This window comes from Buteo buteo, chromosome 23 (genome assembly GCF_964188355.1).
Source record: "Buteo buteo chromosome 23, bButBut1.hap1.1, whole genome shotgun sequence".
NCBI classification, from domain to species: Eukaryota; Metazoa; Chordata; class Aves; order Accipitriformes; family Accipitridae; genus Buteo; species Buteo buteo.
The window spans coordinates 20,916,088-20,943,562 of record NC_134193.1 but is presented as its reverse complement, the minus strand read 5'-3'; the positions used below and the strand labels follow the sequence as shown (position 1 = coordinate 20,943,562).

At 56.5% G+C, this 27,475-nt stretch overlaps 1 protein-coding gene across 1 annotated transcript in view; it reads left to right on the top strand.

Moving 5' to 3' along the window:
* The first annotated feature begins 336 nt into the window (after nucleotides 1–336).
* Nucleotides 337–27,475, top strand: part of KCNT1 (potassium sodium-activated channel subfamily T member 1) — a 33,494-nt gene continuing 6,355 nt past the window's right edge. Inside the window, exons 1-29 of the mRNA XM_075055121.1 lie at nucleotides 337–371; nucleotides 4,955–5,034; nucleotides 6,123–6,222; nucleotides 7,472–7,528; nucleotides 7,892–7,940; nucleotides 8,503–8,562; nucleotides 9,428–9,502; nucleotides 9,862–9,945; nucleotides 10,463–10,557; nucleotides 12,341–12,521; nucleotides 12,617–12,781; nucleotides 13,656–13,792; nucleotides 14,038–14,101; nucleotides 14,946–15,054; nucleotides 15,602–15,710; nucleotides 16,555–16,704; nucleotides 16,872–17,110; nucleotides 18,709–18,925; nucleotides 19,869–19,974; nucleotides 20,090–20,262; nucleotides 20,480–20,551; nucleotides 20,840–20,974; nucleotides 21,226–21,337; nucleotides 21,990–22,091; nucleotides 22,212–22,295; nucleotides 22,661–22,789; nucleotides 23,210–23,230; nucleotides 23,857–24,160; nucleotides 26,261–26,323. Of these exons, the coding sequence (XP_074911222.1) occupies nucleotides 370–371; nucleotides 4,955–5,034; nucleotides 6,123–6,222; nucleotides 7,472–7,528; nucleotides 7,892–7,940; nucleotides 8,503–8,562; nucleotides 9,428–9,502; nucleotides 9,862–9,945; nucleotides 10,463–10,557; nucleotides 12,341–12,521; nucleotides 12,617–12,781; nucleotides 13,656–13,792; nucleotides 14,038–14,101; nucleotides 14,946–15,054; nucleotides 15,602–15,710; nucleotides 16,555–16,704; nucleotides 16,872–17,110; nucleotides 18,709–18,925; nucleotides 19,869–19,974; nucleotides 20,090–20,262; nucleotides 20,480–20,551; nucleotides 20,840–20,974; nucleotides 21,226–21,337; nucleotides 21,990–22,091; nucleotides 22,212–22,295; nucleotides 22,661–22,789; nucleotides 23,210–23,230; nucleotides 23,857–24,160; nucleotides 26,261–26,323 (3,274 nt within the window). The 5' untranslated portion in view covers nucleotides 337–369. The remainder of the gene's footprint in view (nucleotides 372–4,954; nucleotides 5,035–6,122; nucleotides 6,223–7,471; nucleotides 7,529–7,891; nucleotides 7,941–8,502; nucleotides 8,563–9,427; nucleotides 9,503–9,861; nucleotides 9,946–10,462; nucleotides 10,558–12,340; nucleotides 12,522–12,616; nucleotides 12,782–13,655; nucleotides 13,793–14,037; nucleotides 14,102–14,945; nucleotides 15,055–15,601; nucleotides 15,711–16,554; nucleotides 16,705–16,871; nucleotides 17,111–18,708; nucleotides 18,926–19,868; nucleotides 19,975–20,089; nucleotides 20,263–20,479; nucleotides 20,552–20,839; nucleotides 20,975–21,225; nucleotides 21,338–21,989; nucleotides 22,092–22,211; nucleotides 22,296–22,660; nucleotides 22,790–23,209; nucleotides 23,231–23,856; nucleotides 24,161–26,260; nucleotides 26,324–27,475) is intronic.

The window sequence follows — 27,475 nt, the reverse complement described above, 5'->3', positions numbered from 1 at the left end:
TGAGAAATTTCCTGGAACAAGAACGGCATTTCCCACCCAGCCAGAGTGTGAGAGCAAGGATTGGAGCTGCGGAGAGATGCTGAGATTTTTTTTCTTGTCTTTCAAGAGCCATATTTTTTTGGAAGATACCCTTCTCATGGCAAGAAGTCTCTGTTACAAAATAGAGCAAAAACTCCCTGGGCACCTAAGCCCTTTTTTGGAAAGCAGCAGGGCAGCAGGGAGGCTTTGGGCAGCATCCCAGCGCAGGGGGTGGCAGCTCGCTCCCGTGGCCGGCCGGTGGATTTTGGAGCTGTCTCAGTTTTCAGGCCATGCCTGGTGACTGTCACATGCCGCGGGGACCAGAGGGGAGCTGCCTGCGCCCGACTGCCCATGTAAGTCTCCCGGGGACGCAGAGCTCGGGGGTACGTCTCCGTCCCCCGTCCCTGCCTGCGCTGCCCGTGCGGGTGAGCCCTGGCGTGGGGCTGCACGTGGGTTGCTATTTTTCGTGGTTTACTCATCTTTAAGGGGAGCGTGTTTATCCCCAGCTCTCTGGGGAAGGCACAAGTATGGAGCTGGGGCTGTGCTCCTCGGTGTCTATTTTAATGCCGTCGAGCCGGGCTGTGCTCGTCCTGGTCTTGCATCCTGCACTTTTCCAAAAAAACTATTGTGTCTTTTTTGGGAACTCATCATCTTAGAACAAATTGCCTCCAATCTTAGATTAATAAAGTACAATAAATAACCGAACAAAGAAAATGAAATTGCTCAGGCATTATGAAGTGCATAATAGCAGTAATTACACTTCCAAGCAGAGGGCTTGTAACTAAACTTGTACCGTGATGATTATCTGTGGCCCGGGGAGGTTCAGCCGGGGCGAGGAGGGGGGAGCGGCGTGCTGCCTGCACCCGTGGCTGCTGCCTGCACCCGTGGCTGCTGCCTGCACCCGTGGCTGCTGCCTGCACCCCTCGCTGCTGCCTGCACCCCTCGCTGCTGCCCGGGCTGGGCTGGGACCACGCTGCCCGGCCAGCGGGAGGGATGCCTGGCTGGCAGGAGAGATGCCTGGCCATGGCAGCGGGGAGGGGGCAGTTTGAATGACCCAGCTTGGCTGAGCTGCTGTGAAGGCAAAGCCAGTCGGGGTGCGTGTTTTGGGGTGGTAATGCAGTCGGAGTTTAGCTTGATTTTTATTTGAAGTTAACTTCTTGACAACGAAATTCAAGAGTATATTTTAGAGGGTACAATCTCCTTCCCTCAGCTGGAAGTGCAGTAGGAGCTTTGATGCTTTTGGGTGGTTGCTGCTGCCTGGTAAAAGCCATCGCTCGCTCAGTGGGTCGGTGCTGGGGTGTTGAGTTAACCTGGTGCCCACAGAGCGGGTGCAGCGTCGGACCAGGGCAGTGTCCTGGTCCCCGTCCTGCCGAGCCCTTGCTCTGCCCTCCCTCCTCCTCCAGACAGAACCACGGGCGCTGTCGGAGCTCGGCAGGGCATCGGCCCGCAGGAGCCCGTACAGCTCCAGGGGCTCAGCCCAGAAACCAGCGACGCAGGTTGTCTGCACAGAAACGTGTTCTTTCTATGTTCTATTTCTTCATCTCTTAGCAGTGATAAATACCCCCTTTCCCCTACAAGACCTGCTTCAGTTGCTTTCCAAGTGTTTCTTCTTCCTGCAGCCATTATGATGGATAAATACATGGGCTACTTTTTGTCACAAAAAGTTAGATCTCTTCTAATCGTTCAGTTCTCTTATCCATCAGCATTTATATTCATAGTCTCGAGGTGGGCTGCAACACTATAGATCAGCAAACCATCTGTCTGGCGACAGAGATTTATACTGCTGTTTGTTTCTTTGGTGCGGAAGCGAATGTCTGGGAGAGGAATCATGCTCCCTGAAGTCTCCCTCTCCTCGATGCACTTAATCCTCAGGGACTCTGATGAATGGGGTGCCCAGCGCTCATGACAGAGCTGAAGGCCAGTTCCTGGCATTTCCTGGGTATTTTTAATAAGGAGAAGGAGCAATTAGTTTGTGTGTGCAGTGTCATGAGCAATTACGGCAGCTGATTTATGCCCTGACACAGATAAACTATTTGCCAAGTCTGGCTTTGGGAACAATTAATTTTAACACGTGTTAAACCTGCGCTTACGAAGCTCTGCGTTTATGGCTGCTTGCTCCTAAGGCATCGTGCTGGCTGAGCCGGCGTTCATAAATTCTGCTGCTCGCTCCCCAGCGCTCGCCGTCCCCACAGCGGGGTCCGTGGTTGCCCACCCGCCTGCCCGCTCCCTTCTCATGCCAGCGAGTGCGGCTGGTGAACACGCAGCGGGTTTGGTGCAAATTCCCCCGGCTGCCCTCCCTGCTCCTTGGGCTGCCCGGTCCCCGCGAGCATCGGGGCCCCAGGGGAGACGCAGGCTCAGGTCCTGTCCCTGCCGCTGCTGGCTGGGGACGTTTGGGGTGAGATATGTTCTTGGTGAGCCCCCGCAGCTGCTGCCTCAGGTGCATTTGTGTTTTAGCGTTTTTCTTCAGCTGATGCTGTGAAATGTCCTGGCGAGGAGCGACGCGCTCGCATCGCTGCTGATGGGCTTGCTGAGTGCTGCCAGCCATACCTGGGCATCCTTCCCCTCGGCATTCTAAGCAGCACACATGCCAAACCTCTTAACAGGGTTAGCGACTGCCCCACCGAGGCTGTTGGTTATTGTCACCTCCGTTACGGAGCTGCTCGGTGCGTGACGTCCTGCCAAGGGACCCGGGCAGGGCACGGAGTCCGCAGAGGACATGCCTGCAGGTGGGCAGCAGGAGCTCAGTGTTTGCTTCCCGGTTAAGGCTCCTGATTTCTTTCCTCTCCAGCACCGTCGATGGGGACAAGGTGACCCTGCAGCGTGGAGCCCCTCGGCTCTGCCCGCAGCAGCTCTGGAGCCGGCGGGGCTCAGACGGCTGCATCTCACCCACCTCCCCGGCTGCACCCGGTCCAGGCTGTGCTGCTCCAGCAGCGTTAGGGAGATGCTGAAGGACAAGGCTCTCGGAGCGGGTCAGCCACCCCCAGCCTGTCACCCGCTCCCTGCCAGCCACCAGACCAGGCAGCTGCCGGTGGTTCCCGCTGCGTCCCTCCGAGGGAGGTTAAGCCAGAGAGCGGTTACTGCCTTATGGCAGAAGCATGCAAAGTTTGATAGCTCGTGTAAAATTTTATCCCAGCTATCGTGCCTGAGGTGATGGGTTTCTCTCTGTGTGTTTGCTTTTTGTACGCAAGAGCCTTGTAAATTAAAAATCTGACTTTTCAACTGATAAGGGAGTCCGTGAGAAGCCCTGAGGAGCTCTCAAGCGTGTGCCTTGCTTTTTACATGCTGGGCAGTTTGCCCACAAGCAGTCAGGCTGGCTGTGAAATGCCAGCAGGCGCTGGTGGGTATCAAGACGAGGGACTCCTGAGCAATAAGGGTCTCGTAAAACCCTTTCCCAGTTTGCTGCCCGATCAGCTCAGCAGTAACGCTCGGTAAATATTTGTTTATCCCTCTGTTGTCAGAGCGTGTAGCAGCTGCTTTCCAATAAATCACGATTCGGTGGCGTGTGCCAGGCAGCACGCTCAGCTGGAGTTGGCACCATGTGTGCACTGGGGTTGCACAGGCGAAGTAGAAGGGGGAGATAGGTTTAATGACTCTCACTGTGGATTTGCTCACTTTGGTCTATGTCTTGGCTTAGTAATGTGCCTGATTAATGAGATCTTGATGACCTCTTCCAAGCAGTTAAAAAAATAGTGATAATAGTAGCACTTACTTAACAGACTTGTTGAATACAGTGAAATAGGGGAAATGGCTAATTCATTGCACTTAACTCCATTATCAGCTGTAACAGTAATGAACAGACTGTCTTGCTTAGACACTGAAGCCGAGGCATCAGAAAACCATCTCTTTTTTGCCTGCACTTAGCAGGCGGGAGTGTAATTTATAACGCTGCCTAGTGTGAATAAGTGAGTTTGCAAAGGGCTGCGGGCGTTTCTAAAGTAATAGGAGAGGTGGGTGGCAGATGAGCTAAGCAGGGACCGGTTTCTCCTGCACACCCTTAATCCGGGTCTGCCTGATCCCAGACCCCACTGACATCCGTGGTGAGGAACCTCCAGCCTTGGTGAGGCTTTGCCCCATCCACACGGCTGTGGGCACCCACCCGGCACGGGGGGATCGGCAGGAGGGCTGCGGATGGGAGTCGGTGATGGAGGCTGGAGCAGCTGAAGATGAAGAAGTGCCCGTGGTGGTCACAGCGGTGGACGGGCCATTTTCGGTTTCACCTGCAGCTCCTCCCTGCTGGTTTCTACAAAGTGCCCCGACAGGCAACTCCCTGCCACGGCGCCTTGTCCCTGTGCCACAAGTCACCAGCGGCTCCGAATGCCAAGTGACGTTGGGAGTTGGTTGGCAGCTCTTGTTTTTTTTCTGGAATGGCCAAATGCGGTAGCTTAGCAACAAAGGGAATTTTTCTCCTTTTAGATCAGATTTGTTTTTTAACAGCTTCAGTGCTGAATGTTGCTCCTACCCGGACAGAGCCAGGGCATGGGTGTACCGGGGATGTCGCCCTCGCCGGCTCCTGCTCTGCTGCAGCCACAGAGGATCGGAGCAGATAAAACATTGCTGGGGGAGACTGCTCCAAGGCCACCGCTTTTCTGAGGGGCTTTGAATGTTGTAAAGCATGCGGGAAAGGAGAAGTTTGCAAGTCCAAAGTCAGCTGGTTGCACGTGAATGAAAGCAAACCCTCAACCCAAAGCAGATTTGGCCCCGTGGGTCACATTTGCTGCTTTGGCAGTTGTCGATGCACCATGTCCTGGTGCTCACGGCTGGTGGTACCGGTGATTTGGTACTGTGGGAGGAGCTGGGAGCCTGGGGCTGAGTCTGGGGTCTGCTGTGGGCTGCTCTGGGGGGTCACCCAGCCGGGATGGGGGAACGGAGCTCTTGTGGGGCTCCAGGTCTGACCTGTCACCCTGCTGATGGGCTCCTCTGGGTGCTTTCCCCTCAGGGTGCAGGTCGAGTTCTACGTGAATGAAAACACCTTCAAGGAGCGGCTGAAGCTCTTCTTCATCAAAAACCAGCGATCGAGTGAGTGCTCCATGCGCAGAGTGAGCGTCTGCCGGGAGAAACCAAACCCTGCCCGAGCTCGAGAGCTGTTCTCTGTCCTCGTCGTGGGACGAGAAGCCGTTGCCATCTGCTGGTGGCTGTTTCCCTGAGTGTCCCCAGCGCTGGCTGCCCAGCCCAGGGCTGCCGCTGCCTGTTGGCCTTTCTGTTGGGTGTTGGCCAACTTGGGTTTGGTGGGAACGCAGATGAACGGGGACTAGGGGATGCTGCCTGCCACCTTTGCTCGCTGGGGACAAACATAGCATGGGAACCAGCTGGGACAAGTTGGCCGGGAGCAGGGTGGGTGTTGGGAGCTGCTTGGGGGGAGTCAGGGAGCAAATGTCCCCGTCAGAGAGCCGGCGATGCTCCCCCAGCCTGCAGGGAGGTCAGCGGCTGTGGGGACAGCCGAGGCAGGCTGTGAGTTACCCACTCCTGCTTCAGCCAGCCGGGTTAATATCCACTTGACTAATGGTGTTTTTATTTTCTTTCTCTGAGATGTCATTAGCCGTCTGGAGGGAGTCTGCTCGTTAATTTATAAATTCACATTTTCTTTTCCTCCCTGCATCCTGTTGTCTTGTTAAAAAGCTGGAGCATAGCACAACAGGGTGCCCACGGGGAAGTTTTTAATGAAAATGTGATGAATTTCTCACTTGTAATTTGAGTAATAACCCAGTGAACTGGCTGGGGAGGGAGACCGGATAAAGCAGCAGCTTTTGCTCGCCGTCCCTCCTCCTGCAAGCTGTTTGCAGTGCAGTGAGCGGAGCGGGGCCCTGGCCCTGCCTATCTGATGCTTTTTAATGGATGCCTGTTAATGAGGGGATACACTCCAGCAGCTCCTCATTTGTCTCTCACATCTATCGGGGCCAGCAAGGAGCTGACCCATTGTTGCTTATTTCTATATTGGTTTCCTATATATCTGACACTGGGTAGGATGTGTAGAGCCCCGGGCAAAGCATGAGCGACACCCTGCAAAACTCGTAGGAAACTAAAGGTGCTGTGCTGTGGGGTGCAGAAGGTGCCTGGGGTGCCCGGGGCGTGCTGCCTGGCCCACGCCGTGCTCCCCTCTGCCGCAGGCCTGAGGATCCGGCTCTTCAACTTCTCGCTGAAGCTGCTCACCTGCCTCCTGTACATCGTCCGCGTCCTGCTCGACAACCCGGAGGAGGGTATAGGATGGTGAGTGCCCCCCGCCGACACCGCCGGGCTCCCCAGCCCAGCCTGGGCAGTGGTGAGCGTGGGTGCGGCGGCGGCCGCTCGCCGGGTGCGAGGATGCACGACGGACGGCTTTTCTCACTCCGGCTGTTTGAATTGGTAGTTTAGCAAAACTCGCCGGTCCTGGCGGGCTTTGCTCCCTGCTCACGCCCCACGGAGAGGCACGTGGGCGTCTGCTGGCCCCGCACGGCGCACGGGGAAAAGGTGGTGGAAAAATTCAGCGTCACGTTCATTTCCAAATGCTGTCTGGCTCTAATGGTCAGGGGTGTAACGTGGCCTTCAGACGCAGGCAAGAGCTCATGACTTCAGTGAATTGCCGTGCAAGTATTTCCTGAACGCTGATGCCCTTGAAGACACTTATGCTAAATCCCATTTAAGCATTTGGGAAGGAAATACACTGTGCCATTTAGATCCCCGAGGTGACAGATGATTACATACATCAGCTTTGCTCTGGGTTTCAGTAAAAGCCTATTTTTAATATGTCCTTGCTTTGTTTAGCTCACATACAGTGTGGGTTTTTTTTGTCAAGAGCTAGGAGAATTAGCAATTTGATTTTCTCTCTGTAAAGGTTGCAGACTACTAAGTACATCTGCGTGGTCCAAAAGTGGTTTCAAACCTGCAAGAATTAAGCGTGACACAGACACACATCCTTGAAAGGTTTACCACAGCTGCTCTTCAGGGCAGTCCGCTTTCCTGAGGGTTTGTGGCAAAATAAACCCTGGCCAGCAGGAATGCATCCCCTGCAGCAAGGCAGGGGGAGAACTTGGCTTCAGCGCTGCCTGCCTGGCAGGCTGCTCGGGCCCAGCTAGCCTTGTCCTAGAAGCTGAAGCTCAGTAGTGTTTGCTAATTGTAACCTGGTAATTAGTTCCCAGCTGCAGCCCTGTGGTTGAGCACTGTGCCCAGGGAGCCCCGTGCCTGGCCAGTATCAGTATTTTGCAGCATCTCTGGTACGGACTGAAGTACCTGGCGGGTCTTATTCTCCAGTAATAAGATGTTAAAAACTGCCTGGGTGAGATAGGCTCCTGTCGAAAGCCATGGTTATAGGGACCAGCGTGCATTTGGACCCGTGGGCATGTTGTCCGGGGGCCTCCCCCAGCACCAGGACAGTGCGGTGAGGGCACCCCATGAGCCTGGGGACCCCATGCCAGCACCCCTTTTTCTTCCCCCGCCACTGCTGACTGCTTTCCCCTGCTTTGTCTTTCTCTTCTCCTAGCTGGGAATGCGAAAAGCAGAATTACACGGCGTTCAACCAGTCCACAAAGATAAACTGGTGAGTCAAGAGTCGCTCCAGTGCTGGGGTCTGGCTCTGCTGGGATGTGGGGACATAGCGATGGATGTGCCTGGTGCTGGCAGCTGCCCGTGGCCGTTTTTCGGTCATGGGGCTGCTCGAGGGATGTGGAGCAGCATCCCAGGATCAAATCAATTGACAAGCGCCTGTGGGTGCACCCTTGGGAATGGCTTATTCCCAGTGCAGAGGCTGCTCGAACAAACCGTGTGGTAAGGAACACCAGTACCAGTCCTGTGCTGGATCCTGCATCAGTGACGGCCTCAGATTTGCATTTGGTGGGGGGGTAAAGGTTGGGCTACAATTAGCTGGGCTACAGTTTAGATCCAGTTTGAATTTTCTTCACAGGTCACACATCTTCTGGGTGGATAGAAAAATGCCACTGTGGGCTGTGCAGGTGAGTGCCCAGACCTCGGGCATGGTCATGCAGGAGCGCAGCAGGAGCTGGGGTTTGAGCTCTGCCGCCAGCGGGTCTCTGTGCATCCTCTGCCCGCAACAGCGAGGGGCAACGGGTTGTCTTGGGTGAGCAGAAAACGAGCCGGGGCTTCTGTTGGAAGCAGCCACATAGCCCTGGGTGAAAATCCTGGGGGCTGATAGGAGAGGACAAGCTGTAGGAAGATAAAATCATGAGGTTGGCTCAACTCCTCCCCAGCCTGGATGCAGCTGTACCACTAACAGGCTGTTTTCAGGCCGGGCAGCTGCCTGGGGAATCGCTTGCAGGAGGGTTGAGCGCCCGTCGGCTTCTGCTCAGGGCTGCCTGCTCAGAGCCTGCCGCTCGTGCGTGGCTGACGTTCACACGTCTAACCCGAACGGGTGCAGGGAAAGCAAACAAACAAGCCCTCGTCTGCGTTACCCACGGGCTCCTCATCACGCAGGGCAGGGAGGGCTCGGCAGAGCTCTGAGCGACTGACGGCGCGTCGGACGAGCCCTCAGCAGCCTTTGCCTGTCTGTCTCTGCAGGTCAGCATAGCTTTAATCAGCTTTCTGGAGACCATGCTGCTCATCTATCTCAGCTACAAGGTAAGTGCCCCGGGGCGGGCGGTGGACAGGGATGTGCCGCCTGGGTCTGAGCCCCTGGCATGAATTCATTTCTCCTTCGTTGAGCTGTCTGAAGCCTGAAGCATCCCAAGAGGACACTTGTCTCCGCAACGTCTCAGCTGCCTGTGGCTGTTTTCCTTTCTCATTCCCCCTCAGGCTGCTGGATAAGTGTTGTGCAGAGCAGAGCTGGGGGATCTCTTCTTCTTCTACTTTCCTTTAAATTCAGGACTGTTTTACAAAGGCTCGCTGTTTTTAGGGGGGTTGCAGATTGACACATGCCGAGTTTCCTAAGGTTGAGGACCTGGAGCTGAGCTCGGCAGCGTGACTCCCGCTTGTGCCGAGGTCTGCTGCCTCGGGAGGGAGCAGGCTCTGCTCCAAGCCAGGCAGGGAGAGCCACAAGCTGCCTTCTTTGGACCAAAGCCCCTTAAAATGGCCGAGAAAAGTGACCTTAACAAATGGCATCTTCTCAGGGTCCCTGGGACAGTTGGCAGAAGAGACACAGACCCTGCGTCACCCGCCTGGTCTGAGTGCCAGCGATCTGTATCAGTCACTCTCGTTCTCCGCCCTTGCCTGAAGTGTTGTTGTCCCCCGGCTTTGGGCAGCAGCAGTGACGGACAGAGGGATGTCGTGGCTGCGGAAAGGACTGAGCAGTTTGGGAAGGTTTTACTGATTCCAGCGTGCCTGCCGCCAGCACGGCATCTCTCTCCCGCAGGCAAACCAGAGCATCTTCTGGCTGCTCTGGTGTACTTCCCCCATCTAGCAAGGGCTGTGGCAGAGTGGGAGCTTTTTAATTGTCATTGGCAGATTTTTAAGCTTATTTAATTATTATTTGTTTTTCATTCCTCAGGGGAACATCTGGGAACAGATTTTTCGCATTTCATTCATCCTTGAGATGATCAACACGGTGCCATTTATTATCACGGTGAGGGTTTCCTGGTGAAATTTTAAAGCAGCATTAAGTTTAATAAGTACTGTAGTTTTGGTGGTGAAATAAAGAAAAATGGATGTCTGGCCAAGTAGATTTTCAAGCTGGCAGGAAATTTTTGCTTCAGTATTTTTCAGTATAGTGACTTCCTCTGCAGTGTTATCCCCCAAACCATCCTCCCTTTTCAGCTGCTCCGCCGCAGCCGGGGGAGTAGGACAGCGTTTGGTGGCAGCCTCTGCAGAGGCCGGTGCTTAGTTTGGAGATGGACCCCTTCCCGACAGGGCTCATGTTGGCTGTTTATAGCTTTTTCTGATAAAGAACATGGATTTTTCTGCGAGTAACTCTTGCTTTCATAGATCTTCTGGCCTCCTTTGCGGAATTTGTTCATTCCTGTGTTTCTGAACTGCTGGCTTGCCAAGTACGCCCTGGAGAACATGATTGTGAGTGTCCCGATGCATCCCACCCCTTTCACCCTGGGTCCCTCTGCCCCGGGGATGCGGTGTGGCTGGGAGGGATGCTCTCGCCTGCCGCCGGCTCTCGGGCAGGTTTTGGGTGCTCAGTTGCGTGCAGCCGTGCCGGTGTTGGGGGGATGTGAGGCTTTGCCAACTGGTGATGCTGGGCTGTGACCTGTTGCAGAGAAGGAGTCCTTTGGGGTCTGAGCCACCTTGACTCTGTTGGCCGCATATTGACAGGGATAGCCTCTGGCTGTCCCCAGGATATGGTATTTCAGCAGGACGAGATATTCCAGCCATTCCCACATGCCCACTCGAGCTGTCTCTCCTGGCAGCAGAGCTCAAACCTGCTCACAGAAATGCACATCCCTTTCCAAGGGCCAAATTCTGGCCTGACCTCCATCTGCGGGGGCATTGCTGGACCCAGCAAGACACCAGTTGGTACTTGGAGGATTACTTTACCCTCAGCCTCCCCGAGTTGGTGAGTCCTCTCCTCTCTTCCCAGAACGACCTGCACCGAGCCATACAAAGGACCCAGTCTGCGATGTTTAACCAGGTGCTCATTCTGATCTGCACCCTCCTGTGTCTCGTTTTCACGGGGTGAGTGTTGCTCTTCGTTTCACTAAAGCACCTTCTTCATCCAGGGAAACCAGCTTTGCACGTCCCAAGGGTGACTGGCGGAGCCGGGCTTTTGTAGGGCTTACAGGAGGGGGAGGTGGGACCTTCCAGCTGTGGTGGGATGGCACTGCCAGGACCTAATGAGGTGATTTGGGAAGCCAGAGGATGTTCAGTCTTGAAGTGGTGTCTTCTAGCTGGATCTTTCAGCCTAAGAGGTTTGTGTACACTGAAGAAAGCCTAACTGTTTAGGGCTGCTGATTGGACTGAACTCCCAAGTCTTTGGCATCCTTTCTTTGCTAATGGGACAAGTTGCAGTTCCTCGGGCTGAATTTTGGAATTAGGGAGCCATGGCAAGGAGTGTGGCCCAGGTTTCCACATGTGTCCATGGGCTTTGGCTTGGGCATGGCCACATCTGCTGGAGCTTTGGGAGACCCCCCTGCACCACCAGCCCCCGGCACCGGGCTCCTCCCTGCCTGGCTTCATTCCCCAGCGCACTGAACACTGGGAAGATCAATTCCTATTTTAGAAACTAATTATCCTCCCTAATTATATGATTTTAACAGAAACTTTTGAACGGGCGCATGTGGGGATGAGGGGGTCGTCGGAGGGAGATGGGTGATGCGGACACGCGAGTCTGGGAGTGGGGCTGTGAGCTCTGCGGGGTCGAGGGCAGGGACAGCAGCTTCCCGCGGGGACATGAGCTCCGGTGTGTGTGACGGCTCATTCACCAGGACCCATTGCACTCACTGGCTCCGACCACACTCTTCCTCCCCACCAAGTTACTGTGGCTGCTGAGCTCATTTGTGTAACAGGCCACTGGGGCTCCTGCTAATTAACTGGGCCCTTTACCCTGCACATTGCCAACAACAAGGGCATCTCTCTAGAAAGGAGTCTGCTCTTCTTGCTGGGTACTTAGCTTTGAATTAGGCTTCTTGACTCTTCCTCTGGCTCCCTTGGTCTGGATTTGCAGCACATAATGCCATTAAGTTGCTGGACGCACAGGAAATTAAGCTTTTAGGCTCATGAGTCTTTGGCAATAAAGACGATCCTCTGATGTGAATGACTAACGCAATTTCGGAGCTCATCAGTGCTCCCTGCCTGTGGCACCTCCTGCCTGCTGGGGCTGTGGACGTGTTTCTTGGTGGATGCGGCAGGGCTACAGTTCGTGTCCAGGACAGCTTAGGTGACACTTGTGTTTAGCAAGATGACTTTGAAACCACAGTTTGTGGAGTTACGCTGTCTGCATATCCACGGGGAGCGAGGCAGCTCTGTGGCACGGCTTTGCAAGGGCAATGGCACAGGACTGGGAGTGGGCGACAGGATCTGCCTCCTGCCTGCTGGAGCGCGTCCCCCCTGTAATTGAGAACCCTTCCAATGGGCCGAGTCCCTCCAGAGCCTTACTGGGACAGCTGCTTGCTTCCACACTTTTGCAATGCAAGGGAAGGGCCCAGGTGATGTTCAACATGTTGTCCACGGCATGGTCTTATTGTGACCCATCACCTGGGACCTAGACTTGCCCGTGCTGCTTTGGTGAGCAACCACATCAAACTAACTCCTTCGTCTGTAAGCGCCATTAGCTGAATCATTTCTGTTGGTGACATAAATTCACTGCTGATGCTGACAGCATGTTACAGACTCATTTCTTCTATGGACATGGGTGTAAGTCACCTTCTAGGGTTCCCCGCTGACTTCAGCAGGCGCTACGGGCACTGCCTGTCTCCCAGGCAGGGAAGCACTCGCTGTGATGTGTCCTTTCTCCCTTTAGGACCTGTGGCATCCAGCATTTAGAAAGAGCAGGCGAGAAGCTCTCCCTCTTCAAGTCCTTCTATTTCTGCATTGTCACCTTTTCCACTGTGGGCTACGGAGACGTGACACCAAAGATCTGGCCTTCCCAGCTCCTCGTCGTGATAATGATTTGTGTTGCCCTGGTCGTGCTGCCACTCCAGGTTAGACCAGCGCAGCCGAGGATGGGGAGGGATGCAGAGCCTGCACCCGGGCAGCCCTGCCGATGGGGACATCAGCTCTCTGCCTTCGTTTGCAGTTCGAGGAGCTTGTCTACCTGTGGATGGAGCGGCAGAAGTCGGGAGGCAATTACAGCCGTCACAGAGCCCAGACGGAGAAACACGTCGTCCTTTGTGTCAGCTCCCTCAAGATCGATCTCCTCATGGACTTCCTCAACGAGTTTTACGCCCACCCACGCCTGCAGGTGAGGACCAGGCGTGTTGCCACGCTGTGCTCGGTCAACGCTTACCCTTGCCAGGCTCGCAGCCTTACTGGGCATGGCTGGGTTGCTGCTGGTGGTGAGTGCCCTGCCCAGCTACAGTGGATGTGGCAAAGAATAAGGCAAAAACATCCAGCCCTGCACTGGGAAGCTCATGCTGCACTGGCCGAGGAGAGGTGACAAGTGGTACCGTAGGACCACCTCGCTTTGCCATCTCAGTGGTGGGGCTCTCGCTGCCTGATGCACCCCGTTTTCTGGCCAGGCCTGTTACAGCAGTGTGTAAGTACATGGAGAGGGGCCAGAGGGACTTTTCTAGATTGGAGGGTGTCCTACTCAATGAAGAATCTCGGACAGAAACAGAACATGTAATTGTTAAACCTCGGTGGGATTTACCCAGCTCTAACTGGAGTATCCCCACATAGGGAGTGATCTTCAAGCAAATGACTGTGCCTTTCCCTCTCCCCAGGACAAGAGCATCACAGACATGTTTCAGATTTGCATTTCATTCCAACACTCACATATGCTTCATTACCATCGCCCAGCCTTGATTCCACACATTCAAGCTTTAAAATCCTGCTTGTTTCTGTAACTGCAAGAGGCTCCACTTTGCTGTGGGCATGCAGATGTGTCTGCATTGGCTTCGTTATGCAGAACAGCGTGGTGAAGCTGCCGATGCGTTTTCCAAAACCCTTGCCAGGGCCGTAGAGCAGGGGCAGGGGGTGTCACACATGGTGACAACTATCAGAAGCCCCAGAGGAGCCGTTCTCTCAGGCAGCAAAACCCCATTTCTCAGCTCGCTGCGGCAGGTTTGTGTGGGACCGCCAGCCTGCTGACCCACGCGAGCCTCTCTCTCTTCCAGGATTACTACGTGGTGATACTTTGCCCGACAGAGATGGACATCCAGGTGCGACGGGTCCTGCAGATCCCTCTGTGGTCGCAGCGAGTGATCTACCTCCAGGGCTCTGCGCTGAAGGACCAGGACCTCATGAGAGCCAAGTGAGCAGAGGGACGTGCTGTGCATCCACAGCACCACCGGTCCTGCCGTGCTGCTGAGCTGCCCGCAGGCCTTGGAGCCGCAGAGGAGGGTCCCCAGTAATGTCAGCCCAGATGTGTGATGATGGGCGTCCCTGCATGCCTTCGCTGGGGTCTCGGAGGGGGCTGGCAGCATCCTGGCTGCTATGGGCAGACGCCCGGCTTTGCTGGCCCATGCAATTCATGGGGTTGCTGCTCTCTGTTTGCAGGATGGACAACGGAGAAGCCTGCTTCATTCTCAGCAGCCGAAACGAGGTGGACCGCACCGCAGCGGTAAGCCAGGCCTGGGGGTTGGCACGGTTGGAGATTATTCATTTCTCAGGCCAGAAGGGACCGGGGTCATCACTGCATCTTGCCTCTGCATGGCACAGGAGCGCACTGGGATGCAGCCAGGGCAAGAGCTTGGGGTTGAGTGCTGAGCAATGTACCCTGAGCACCCACACAGGCTATGCACCCCACACTCCTTTGGGCAGCTCACCCCAAAACCTCCTCCCCTAATGCAACCTTATCCCAGCCTGGGCAGAGACTTTGCTGGGAAGATCTTAGTTTTGAAGCCCTGGGAGAGGGAGTGGGTGGCAGCGGTGACAGCTCTCGCTGCCGGCTGGTGCCAGGGATGCTGCCAGTGCCGTGGTGGCAGCTCCTGCCTGTCCGTGCTGTCCTGAGCCCATGCAGCCCTGCTGGAGGGTCTGTTCTGCAGGTGCTAACGTGCAGAGCAAGGGGTGCCACGCTCCCTCCCTCTGCCAAGGTGCTGCCTGGCCCTTCCCTCCTTTGGCACTTGGCACTCCTGCTTGTAGAGAAACTGCCGAAGGGTCCCTACAGGCAGGGAGTGACCATGGAGAAACATGGGGATGGCACGGGGATGGCACAGGGACATGCAGCAGCACACCGCTGGCTGAGCCCCTGCAGGCTCACCTTCCTTCTGCTGTCCCAGTTTCCCACTGGTGCTGGATTTTGGGGAGCAGGAGAGGGCGGTTATCCCCCGTTAGCAGCAGGTGTTGGAGGAGCCTTTGCTGTACGTCCCCGTGGTGGCCGGGTGCTTTGCAGTTCATCCCGGGTGTAGAAGCATTGGGGAAAATAAGCCATCAGACAAGTAGCTCTTGCTCTTCTCCTTGGCTAGGACCACCAGACCATCCTGAGAGCCTGGGCTGTGAAAGATTTTGCTCCAAACTGTCCTCTCTATGTTCAGATCTTAAAGCCTGAAAACAAGTTTCATGTCAAGTTTGCCGGTGAGTCGGAGGGGCTGTGCGGCGGTGGGCAGCACCGCTCGCTTTGCCGGGCTGGGCTGTCTTACCTGCCATGATAGATGTTTCCAGCGGTGTTTCCATCTCAGAGGAGTCTGTGACCTGGTGCTGAGACTCCTCCCCATTGCTGGAAGATATTTTAGGGCCATCAGCCCCCTTATCATGATGCACACTAAAGCCTGGGGCTGGGGGAGAGCTGGCTCCGGGCTGCCCCGGGATGGGCTGCGTGCGGGCACACCAGTCCCACGTGTGCTTGGGTTTGCGTTCCTGCGGATGCAGCGGTGGTGGCCTTGGCAGGCTGGTGTCCACCTGGCTGGTTTCCAGCCTGCGTCCCTCTTCTCCTGCCTGCATTAATCCCATTTGTGGTGTTCCCTATGGGCCGTTGATCGGCTGAAAGCCCTCCTGGACTGACGGCAGGAGGAAACACCCACCCCCCAACACCACCCCAAAATTACCGCACCCCCTGGCACCAGGCTGGCCAAGGAACCCATCCATCCCCCTGCCCATCGTGACGGTCCCCTCTGCCTTTCAGATCACGTCGTCTGCGAAGAGGAGTGCAAATACGCCATGCTGGCGCTGAACTGCGTCTGCCCTGCCACCTCCACCCTCATCACGCTGCTGGTCCACACCTCCCGCGGCCAGTGAGTGCTTCCCTGCCTGCCCCTGCCTGCTCCTGCCTGCCCCTGCCTGCCCCTGCCCTTGCCTCCGCTGTCCCAGCCTGAGCGTGGAGGGACGGCAGGACCCGGGGGTCTGCACCCAGGGGCAGAGGGTGGGGGTCTGGGGTGGGTCTGGAGGAGCACAGCGGGACCTGGGACCCCCAGCCAGGTTGGGAGCAAAAGCCAATATTGTAGGGGGAACGTACGAGGGCAGATGGGCTGGCCAACACCACCTTTCCGGACACTGGGAATAAAAAAATGTCGTCTTTATACTGGCATGGTCCCGCTGGTGGGAAGGTTAATTCACAGCCCCTGCAAGGTCGGACCCTGCAGGCTGCTTGGTGGGTTTATATAGGGCACAGCTGGAAGGAGCTCTGCCAGCCCAGTAAAGCGGTGGTGTGGGTCCTGCGCTCCTTGGCCAGTCAGAAATGCCTGAATTTGGGGTAAAGTGCCATCAGAAGAGTTATGAAACATCATTGCCAGATGAGTCTTGCCCCATGCTCAGAGCTGTTTGCCAACACAGGCTCTGCAGCCCCCCCGGGAGCCCTTGTTAAATAAAAAGGCACTTAAAATCAGAAATGAAAATGAGCTCGTCCTCAGCGTGCAAACACGGACAGCTCGTGGAGACACGTCGCTGTAATTTCACCGCTGTTGGGCTAAATGGCAGTTTCAGCGCTTAGTAACACTCCCACTGTGCGGCTCTGCCCCGGGAGCTGGCTGGCGTGCCGGGGTCTGTGCCAGCACCAGGGGGTCCCATCCTGGCACCATGGGGGGGGTCCCATCCCAGCACCGGGGGTTCCATCCCGGCACGCTGCTGCTGTCATTGCAGGGAGGGCCAGGAGTCCCCGGAGCAGTGGCAGCGAATGTACGGGCGCTGCTCGGGCAACGAGGTCTACCACATCAGGATGGGCGACAGCAAGTTCTTCATGGAGTACGAGGGGAAGAGCTTCACCTACGCCGCCTTCCACGCGCACAAGAAGTGAGGGCGGCGGGGGGGCGATGGGCAGGGGTGGGCAAGGCTTATCTGCCAGTCTGCATCCCTGGGGAGTCGGGGCCGGAGGGAGCTGCGAGGTCCTTTGTGCAGGGACAAAGTCCCGAAGGGGCTTTTCTCCAGCTGTGAATGCCCACGTCGTGCTCCCGGCGCAGGTACGGCGTCTGCCTGATTGGCATCCGGAGGGAGGAGAACAAGAGCATCCTCCTGAACCCCGGCCCGCGGCACATCATGGCAGCGTCCGACACCTGCTTCTACATCAACATCACCAAGGAGGAGAACTCCGCCTTCATTTTCAAGCAGGAGGAGAAGCAGAAGAAGAAGGGCTTTGCGAGGAGAGGCACCTACGACGGCCCATCCCGCCTGCCCGTGCACAGCATCATCGCCAGCATGGGTGAGTCGGCGGGGCCTCGGCGGGGCGGGGGGACGGCGGGGCTCCCCGGCAAGGGGGGGCAGGAGCCTGCACGCACCGCTCCGTCTCCTTCCCCAGGTTTGACTTTGTTTCCTTCCCCGGCTTTGGGTTTATTTTGCTTTTTGCAGACTCCTAGCCATGCCCCCCACCTGGGTTTTGCTGAAGCCACTGAAAATCCATTTCCATCCCCTGTCCTGGTCACCTCACCAGTAAAATGCACACTGTTCCTTGCACCCTGGGTGCTCTCAGCAAGCTCAAATATCATTATTAAAGCTCGTGATGTCCATTATCATTAACAGTATTTGCATAAATCCCCCAAGCCCTGGCTGGAATAATAAATGCCATTGGCCGCATACTAAATCATGTTTATGATTCACAACCTGATGAAGAGCGTAGTTTGCTCTGCAGCGAGCAGTGCATTTTTGCAAATTAAAAATACCATGAGTCATTACTTCCAGCTTGTATCTGGGGAGAGCAAGTTTTGGGGAGGCTGCGCTGCACGAGCAGATTATATTTCAGGCAAATAATCTATGCGTTTGTACTCATGAGCAGCAATTTGCATAGATTATCTCCCAGCAAGCTGCAAAGCACTTTGCTGAACAGCATTTGTCAGTGTTCTCGTTACGTGACTGCTTCGCAGAGGGACCTTTGGCAAAGAGTTTGGCAAAGAGTAACGAGAGGGAGAGAAATTGCGCGAGTGCAAGCAGGGCAGCGGTGCCCGGAGAGCCCAGCATCTGGGCTTTGCTTGCTGGGAAGCTCCCTGCGTTCCTGCCCATCTACAAATCACTGTTTGGCCAAGACTCAGATGAGAGCCTTGGCGGGGGTTTGTGATGGTGACTCGGTGGCCCTGGTCAATACTTGGTGAATGTTTGGTTTTTTTGGAAGCTGCTGGAGGACAGGATGGGGAGGCCTTTCTTGTCCCAAGTGAAAAATCTGGAGCTGATCAAGAGGGATGCAGGAGGTGGATGAGGGTGTTGCGCTGCGTTGGGGGCTGCCCGCCTGCCTCTCCTTGGGGGCTTGAGGACCATCGGGGCGAAGGGGTGTCCCTGGGGAGGGCAGCGTCCCAGCGAGGGACAGACACGGTGGCATCAGCTTGTTCCTAACCTGGGTGGTGTCTCCCAGAGCCCGCAGGTAGGGGTTAGGCTGGAGGGTTGTCATCTCCGAGATACATCAGAATAATAAAAGCTACCATAAAGCCAGGTTTTGCAGGTTCAATGCGCAGCAGGTGGGCAAGTGGTTCAACCTGCGCAACGGAGGTGACCACAGCTGGGTGACAGAGAGGGTGACAGTCCCCGGGGCCAGCAGCCTGCACCCACCGTGGGAGCAGCTGAGCCGTGCCCCCAGGGAGATGCTCCACGCAGCAATGCCCAGGCGGAGGTCGCTGGTGGGTGCTTTGCCTGCACTCCCTGTGCCCACGAACGGTTTAGCTTCATCTGGGTTGTATTTAACAGGCGGGATGCACGGCCCTGCGTGCTCCACCTGGTCCCCTTGCAGGGCTCAAGGGCGTGATGCTTTGCCGACGCAGCTCTCTTCACCTCCTTAGAGCGTGTTTGCTGTGCTTCCCTCCCCACCGTGTCCAGGTACAGTAGCCATGGACCTGCAAAACACGGAGTGCCGCCCCGCTAACAGCAGCAAGCTGGCGCTGCCGGCGGAGAACGGCTCCGGCAACCGCCGGCCCAGCATCGCGCCCGTCCTTGAGCTGGCCGACACCTCGTCCCTGCTGCCCTGCGACCTGCTCAGCGACCAGTCGGAAGACGAGATGACGCAGTCGGACGAGGAGGGGTCGGCGGTTGTGGAGTGAGTCGCCCGCCTTCGGTCGAGCCGTCCCTCGTTTCAGAGACGGGGACCGTTGTCAGTGATGGGCGTTCGGTGGTGCCTGAGGGATGCTCAGGCTCAGCCCCTCTCAGCTTTTGCTCGAGCACGTGAACGTCTGTAACACGGGCAATCACCGCTTGGCCGTCAGCCGTTTGGGCTGCTTTGGAGAAGTCTTCTCTGGGTATCAGCGAAGTTGCACCGAGGCAGATGCTGCTGGGGATGGGCAGGTTGTTCCACCAGTCCTCTCGCCTCCCTTCACTCACCGACGTGAAGAGGATCCTATTCTCTATTGCACATAAGTAAAAAAATACAAAATAGATATTTACTCCAGCTTTAAAGCTGGTTGTTAGCTTATGACAGCCAGATAAGCACTTGCTTTACTGGTTGCCTGTTTGGATGCTGTCATAGCAACGTGGGGAGTTTACTGAGAATCTGCAAACTCTCACAAATTGGCTTTTAATTCATGTCCACTTTTAGCTGCTGTTTAAATGAAAATTTCTGCTTCTGGTTCCATCAAAAATACAAGTGGTGATTTTTTAAATATCTGTTCACCAAAACAACCTCTAAAAATGGACAATGAGTTTTCTTGCTTCTTTATATGGCTCAGCATTGCCCTCCTCTCCTGGAGGTCACTGCCATGTCTCCCTTCAACTGGGCTTAATGGTCCTATCTGCTGCCTTTTCCACCCGTGCTGGGAACACTGCATATTTAGAATCTCATGACCCTTTGCATAGCAAAAATAATTCCAAGATATGTGTATTTTGGAAAATTTCCAGCTGCTGCAGGAGAGTTTTGCAAAGCATTTGACAGTGATGTGCTTGAATCCCGGGCTGCTGCTATTAAATGTTTTTCCTACGCCTGAGTGTTGTATACGTGGAAAGCTCTCCCCATGTCCTCACGCTGCTGGATTTTCTCTCTGCTGCAGGTACGTGAAAGGCTACCCACCGAACTCTCCCTACATTGGGAGCTCCCCGACTCTGTGCCACCTTTTACCCGAGAAAGCCCCATTCTGCTGCCTGAGGCTGGACAAGGTACGATGGGGCTGCCTGGGGGCTGCAGCCCCCCAGGAGCGGGACGGCTCCGTGGGTGGGCGGGTGGGCGGCCGAGAGCTGCACGCTGAGTCCCTGCGCTGCTTTCCCCGCACAGGGCTGCAAGCACAACAGCTTTGAAGACGCCAAAGCCTACGGCTTTAAGAACAAACTGATTATCGTTTCGGCAGAGACGGCTGGGAATGGACTCTATAACTTCATTGTCCCCCTTCGTGCGTACTATCGGTCCCGCAAAGAATTGAACCCAATCGTGTTGCTGCTGGACAACAAGCAAGTACTTTTCCGTGGATGTTTTCCATCGCACCGAGCCCTCCTCTATGTTTTCGTGGGCATCTCGTCCTCTGGGGATGGGAGCGTGGAGGAATGGCAGTGCCGCTGTTGGGTCCTTCGGCTGATGTTGGCCCTGGGGACTCCTGTGTGGGTTTTGTGTCCATCTTTGCCCCATGGACTTGGTGAATCACTTTGTGCTCTGTTGCTCTTCCTCCAGGCCCGAGCACCACTTTCTGGAAGCCATCTGTTGTTTCCCCATGGTTTACTACATGGAAGGCACGATCGACAAGTAGGTTTCCGCGTGTAGCTGTTGTTACTTATGGTGCCTAAATGTGTTGCATTTACCCCAGCCCAGACTTTTGGGTCATCCCATGAGAAGCCCCAGGGTTGGTAGCGTAGAGCTGAGCCCACCGTTGGCTTCTTGGGTTGTCAGCCCCCCCCAGTAGATGGGAGCAGGTGAAGAACTGGTGGTTGGGAGCAGCCTGGGCTTGCTGTAGCGCTGCGTATTGCAGCGTGCTGCTTCCCTGTGTCGTTTCCAAGGGCTGACCCTGCGCTCTTCTCTTTGGGAACTGCCCAGCCTGGACAGCTTGCTGCAGTGCGGCATCATCTATGCCGACAACCTGGTGGTTGTGGACAAGGAGAGCACGATGAGCGCCGAGGAGGACTACATGGCGGATGCAAAGACAATTGTCAACGTCCAGACCATGTTCAGGTGAGGGGTCACCACTGCCCCGGCTCCATCGTGGCCACTTACCTCTGCGGAGACAAGACCGGGAAGGGTGCCGGTGGCTGGGGTGGTGGGACACATCTGCAGTTGGGCTCGCTCTAGGAAACAGCATCTAATCAGCTATTTCTGACCTCAGACAGGCACGGGGATGGTTTTGGTCTTCCTCAGCCTTTAAATGCAGGGAGTGCTCTCGCTTCTGAGTGAGCTGCAGGACAACAGGTCTCTTTCCATTGCAGGCTCTTCCCCAGCCTCAGCATTATCACAGAGCTGACCCACCCCTCCAACATGAGGTTTATGCAGTTCAGAGCAAAGGACAGTTACTCTCTTGCCCTTTCCAAGCTAGAAAAGGTAAGAGAAGGTCTTCCCCTGCATGTGGGGCCTGGGAAGTCAGCGCTGAGAGTGACTACATTTGAGCTCCTCAAGGTTCTGTGCTCTCCTGGATGCTGCAGCTACCATAGTTAGTGTGCATCTACCCGAGATAACCTGCAGCAAACAAATAAGTGGGCAGTTGATCTTTGGACTAGCTACCTCCTTCTACATATAGGTGGCTGGAGTTTGTGCTGCTTTGCCTAGTGCTGTGCTGGGCACACTAGATCTCTGAACCGGGTTTAATGCTGTGGTTGCAGTAAGGAAGGGGGGCAGTGGAGTCACTGTGCTGAGACAGATCTTCTGACAAGGGAGAAAATACCCCTGAACCAGACACTGGGACATGTGAAAGGGCCCTATCCAGCCCATGTCAAAAAACCCCAACCATCTCTCACACATTTCCATGGAGAAAAAAAACCCCTCTTTCACCCAGTGTAAGGATGCTGCCCTGGTTCCCTCCTGGCACACCCACCAGAAACACTACGCTGGTGTCCTCCCATTTTCATGAGTCTTCTAGTTTCTGTGCGTGGGAAGTTGAGTGGTTTTTTTTTGCTAAATGCCCTGGAAGGACGTGAACAAGCCCCTGCCAACGCCGTTTGCCTGTGGGTGCTCACGTCTCCCCTTCCTCTTCCAGAAAGAGCGAGAGAATGGCTCCAACCTGGCCTTCATGTTCCGGCTGCCCTTCGCAGCCGGGAGGGTCTTCAGCATCAGCATGTTGGACACGCTGCTCTACCAGGTGAGAGCCCGACAGGCTCTGGGTAATGCATCCCTGCAGCTGCGGCCACCCCTTTGCGTCTCCCGATGAATAACTGAGCAAACCTTTTCTCCGGCTTCCTGCCCAAATGTCTCCCTCTAGTCGTTCGTGAAGGACTACATGATCACCATCACTCGGTTGCTTCTGGGCCTCGACACCACGCCGGGCTCCGGCTACCTCTGTGCGGTAGGTGCCAAGTCCCTCCGGGTTCAAACCATCGGGCCAAGTTATCGTGGATCTGGTGGGATCTGTCACTCTGCGCACGGGGGGTGGAGGGTTCCCCTCTTCTGGGGAACTTTGCCAGGTCATCGCTGCCCTCCATCGTGTGTGGGGAACCTCAGCGCTACCAAAAGCCCAAGAGCTGCCAGCTGCCCAAAGTCCCTGGTCTGAAACCTGAGGTCGGAAATTGCCCCTGGTCTTTTTTGTGGAGTCCGGCTCGCTTTTGGGATTGACACGGATGAGCCGGTGTGAAGCGCGGGACCAGCCCCGAGGTGCTCCTCAGTGGGCTCTGCACGGCGCAGGGTGGTTGACGTTTGTCCTCTGTTGCTCAGATGAAGATCACCGAAGATGACCTCTGGATCCGGACATATGGCCGCCTCTTCCAGAAGCTCTGTTCCTCCAGTGCGGAGATTCCCATCGGGATTTACAGGACGGAGTCGCACATGTTCGCAACCTCCGAGGTGGGGGCACGGTGATGGCGTGTGCCGGGAAGGGGCTGCTGGTGGTCCCAGCCGAGCATCACTGCCCAGCAGAGATGTGGTCCATGAGGCCGGCCGGGTCCGTGAGGCCCCTCGGACCTGGTTGCAGCAGCGGTGGGGAGGAGCGAGGGGAGGGGAAGCTCTGCCTTCGCTTCGTTAGCGGCCCTGCATCTGCGTTACGGTCGTGGGGTCCTGGTTCCCCAGCCGGGTAAGCTGGGTCGGTGTAAATGCCCGTCTCTGCGGGCAGCAGCCTGGCTGTGGGCAAGCGGGGGGCATTTTCTTGGCACAGCTCCGCAGTGCTGCGTGGCACCCAGTCCCCAGGGAGCGGGGGGGATGTGGTACAGCAGAGCTGCCCGTTTGCCGGGCTGACACTTTATTTTCCTTCCTTTTCCCGCGCTGCAGCCCCACGACATCAGAGCGCAGGTGAGTGCCGCTCGCATCCAGCCGCCGGGCGCTCGAGGGGGGTGTCGGGCATCACGGCACGGCGCTGCCTGTCCCCGTGGAAGGGTGATGCCGGCTGAGCCTCGGCAGTCCGGGAATACAAAAGTCCTTGGCGCCCTGAAGTATAATTAACTGGGATAAGAGCAGGGGAGTGAGCCAGGCTCTGTTTTAAATACCTTCCGTTTTCAGCTTTGTAGGAAGCAGCTACAGGGAGCTGAAAGTTGACATTAATTAAATGCAATCCACCCCTTTCTTAGAGATGCTTTAAACTGCTTTATTAATAAATTCCTGCTCACCAGCGGGGATTGCTGTATCGGAGATGCGGCAGCACATCTGCGGTAAGATGAAAGAGGAGACGAGGGCACGGCTGTCCCTTGGGCAGCCCAGACATAATCGTGGCAGAGATGTCAGGCGCCCATTAGTCTCCACTCGACAGTGCTTATCCCAAATCTGCCGGCCAGGTAGTTTTAGCAGTACGGAGATGGTGTGCCGGGAGAGCGCGCGTGGGTCAGAGAAAGGATCCCATCCCATGGGAGAGATCCCACCCCACCAGGGACAGGACAGGCTCTTTTGGGGTTCCCTCCGCCCGTGACCTGCTGGGCTTCCAGTCACAGATCTCAATCAACGTCGAGGACTGCGAGGACACAAAGGACGTCAAGGAGCACTGGGGCATCAAGACCAGCCACCACAGGAACTCGTGCTCCAGCGACCAGTCCGAGCACCCGCTGCTGCGACGCAAGAGCATGCAGTGGGCACGCCGGCTGAGCAGGAAGGGCAACAAGCACTCCAGCAAGACGGCCGAGTGGATCAGCCAGCAGCGCCTCAGCTTGTACCGGCGCTCCGAGAGGCAGGAGCTTTCTGAGCTTGTCAAAAACCGTATGAAGCACCTGGGCTTGCCCACCACCGGGTACGGTAAGTGCCGTTCGGTTGCGCTTCTCTGCGGTGGTGCATCCTGCTCATGGGCTCCTCAGGTAACCCTGTGCCGAGCCTAACCCCAAGCGGAGCCTAACCCCATGCCGAGCCTAACCCCAAGCTGAGCCTAACCCCAAGCCGAGCCTAACCCCAAGCTGAGCCTAACCCCAAGCCGAGCCTAACCCCAAGCCGAGCCTAACCCCATGCCAAGCCTAACCCCAAGCCGAGCCTAACCCCATGCCAAGCCTAACCCCAAGCTGAGCCTAACCCCGCAGGTGCTGCCGGGTCCGGATCCGAGCAGCACCTCATTCCCCGGCTTGCTTGTGCTTCTGCAGATGAGCGCATTCAAGGCTGGGGTCCCGCAGCGCAGAGCCCCCTCGCCTGCCACCCCCCCCAGCCGACTGCAGGCAGCCGCCCCTGTTTCGGGGCTCTGGGATGGGCCCAGGCAGGAGTTTGTAGCGGCAGAGTAACTCACCCTTCTGCCTGCAGCTGGACTGAGCACCGCCGTGCAGCCTTTGGGTGCCATGCCCCGCTTGCCCCCCCCCAGCTTTCTGGCCGTGCAGAAACGGTGGTTCAGGACACGCTGACTCCAAGTCAGCAAAACCCGTCTGCCCGAGAGCCCCCCTAGTGCGGCAGGGAGAGGTGAAGCCCCATCAGCTGGCGGAGACCCCTCTTGTTATAGACTTTTATCCTTCATAAAACTCTTCCATGGAAAACACTTCGGTAGCTACAGGGCTGAGTGGTTTGCTTCATTGCGTGTGAAACCGGTGTCTGGCTGTGATGAACCCGCACGGCCCCGGGGCGTCCGCAGCGCTCGGGGTCCCTCCGTGCAGCCGCATTTCTCGTGAAGCTTCTCACCCGCCCGTCCCGTCGGTGCTGGCGTCTGTGTCCCCCCCGGATGATTCCCCACCCCGTGGTTATGACAAAGTCTGTAGCCCACAGCTTCCTCGGTTTGTTTGGTTTGGTTGTGGTTTTTTTTTTCCTTTCTTTTAAGCCATCTTGTGCTGCTGCCTGTTTGCTCCATCCTCGAAGAGTGTCCGTCCATCCCGTGCCAGCCCCTGCCCGCACACCGTGCCCCAGCGGGGACGGGGGCTGATTTCAGGAGGCAGAGGGGGGATTCCTCCTCTCCCATCTTGGCTTCTCCCTCGCAGCCCTTCAGGCGCGTGGAAGAGGAGGAGAAAATGTAAAGAAATGCAGCGCAGGAGGGTTTGGAGTGGAGGGGAGGGAGGCAGGAGAGCTGGCTTGCAGCAGGACAGAAGGGGCACAGGGCATGCCAGGCGAGGGCTTGCAGCCGTGCATCCCCTCATCTCTTTTTTTCCCCACTTTACTAGTCCTAAAAGTTTCTGCTGCTTTTTCTGGGGGACTTCCAGCTCCCTGCAGCTCTGTTGCAGGGTCCGGAGCGTGGCTGATGGCATGCACCGCCTTAAAAAAGCTGGTTTACCCAGCTGCTGGGCGTAGGAAGCTGGGGAACAGGGTGCACGCAGAGCACAGCCCACGCACCCAAAGCAAGATCTGCAGCAGCGGGTGCTGCGGAGGGCAGGCCGTGGCGCGGCATCCCCTGCAAACACTGGCAGAGGTTAAAGCAAAGGCAGCTTCCCTGCCTGTACGGCCTCGGTTGAGGATCCCGACGGGCCACCCCGCAACCAGCCCCGCCGGGATGCTCGGGGCGCCGTTGGCTGGGTTAGCATCAGAGTTTGCATCCTTCTCCTGGCCGATCCGGCAAATTTTGGCTGGAGCAAACCGAGGGAGCTCTGGCAAGTAAAGAGGCAGCGGGGGGTGCAGGACCCGTCTCCCGTCAGGAGACGCTGGACCAGGGCGCTGGGCACGGCGGGGGGACCAGCAGCTCCCTAGCCCCTGCGGCACGTCTGCGACCGGCCGTGCTGGGACTGTGCGTTGTCACCGTGTGTCACCGTCAGTGTCTGGACACCTGTGGCGTTTTGGAAGGACACGTTGCTCTGCCTTCTCCCCCTTTCCTTTTTTCTTTTGCTCATTTTATTGCTGCAGTGCAGGAGCTCGTCTCTGATATTTGCCGAATCATGGCTTGCTGACCTCTCTCTCTCTCTCTGTTTATGTCTGTGCCTTTCCCTGTATGTTCTGTAGAGGATGTAGCAAATTTAACAGCCAGTGATGTGATGAATCGGGTAAACCTGGGATATTTGCAAGGTAATTCCCTTTCCCTGGGAGTCCCGCGTGACTCACGGCGTGCAGCGTACAACAAGATCATGCCAGCTAAGCCCAAACCACACCCTTGCCGGTTTTCACCTTAGATACCCGAGCCTTTCAAGCACTAATTTGTTGGGTGGCCTTGGAAAACAAAAGCCCGTCCTGCAACGGCGGTGCAAACACAGGGCTCTGTAAGTCATGGAGATAAAAACCTCAGGGACCCTTTTCCAGTTGAATACTTACAGGGAAATCGCAGCCCTCGGCTGTCCTTAAAAGAAACCCTCCCTCCATTGCTCTGTAAGTTGGTTTTGGTCTGTAAAGCCAGTGGCAGTTCCAGGAGGGGATTTGCGGAGGGGGGACACGAGCGCAGCGGAGCTGCCGGTGTGTGCTGCGATGAGATGCTGGAGCTCCTGCACCGGCCCCTTCGCCTCTTGACCGCACGTGGGTCGGCCGCAGCTCAGCGGCAAGGCAGCGCTTGGAAAGCCCTTTGCAATCCCTGGTTTGCGTTCCTGGACGACTCTCAAGCGTCAGCAGACCCTGTTTTCTAACGGGGGGGTTGCTGGGCTGGGCGCGAGGCAGCAGCAGCAGCAGCAGCCGCGGGTGCCACCCGTGCTGCAGACACCCCAGGGCACCTCGTTGGCGTCTGCAGGGTTATTGCATCATTTACACCTTTACGCAGTGGTGTAAAGTGCCCTGGAAAGGCCCCTTTTTACCGCAGCAGCCTAGAGGTTAGCGGTAGCCCGACCTAGCTGTATTTTAGGCTTCACTAGTCCATGCTTAAGGTGAAAAGTTGGCATTTTCCTATAAACTGTGTCCTTCATCAGAGAAGCAGCCCCAGCTGGGGCTCATGGAAGCCCCACGCCAGCAGAGTATATTGCCAGCTGGGCGGCGGGTGCTGGGCAGAGCTCAGACCCCGCTGGTATCTCCCCCCCTTCCCGCAGAAGAGCTGGGGCTGAGCGAGAGCCCGTCTCCTGCCGCGGAGGGGCCCAGCACCGTTAATTCGGCCCAGCTGCCCGCTAAACCAGGAGAACCCACGGGTGACCGTCCGACGTGGCGGCATCGCTGCCGGGGGGCTGCGTGGGTGCGGGAGCTGGAGCTCAGCGCTGGCTCCCACCACCATCCCCCCCGCCAAAAAAAAAAAAAAAAATATCG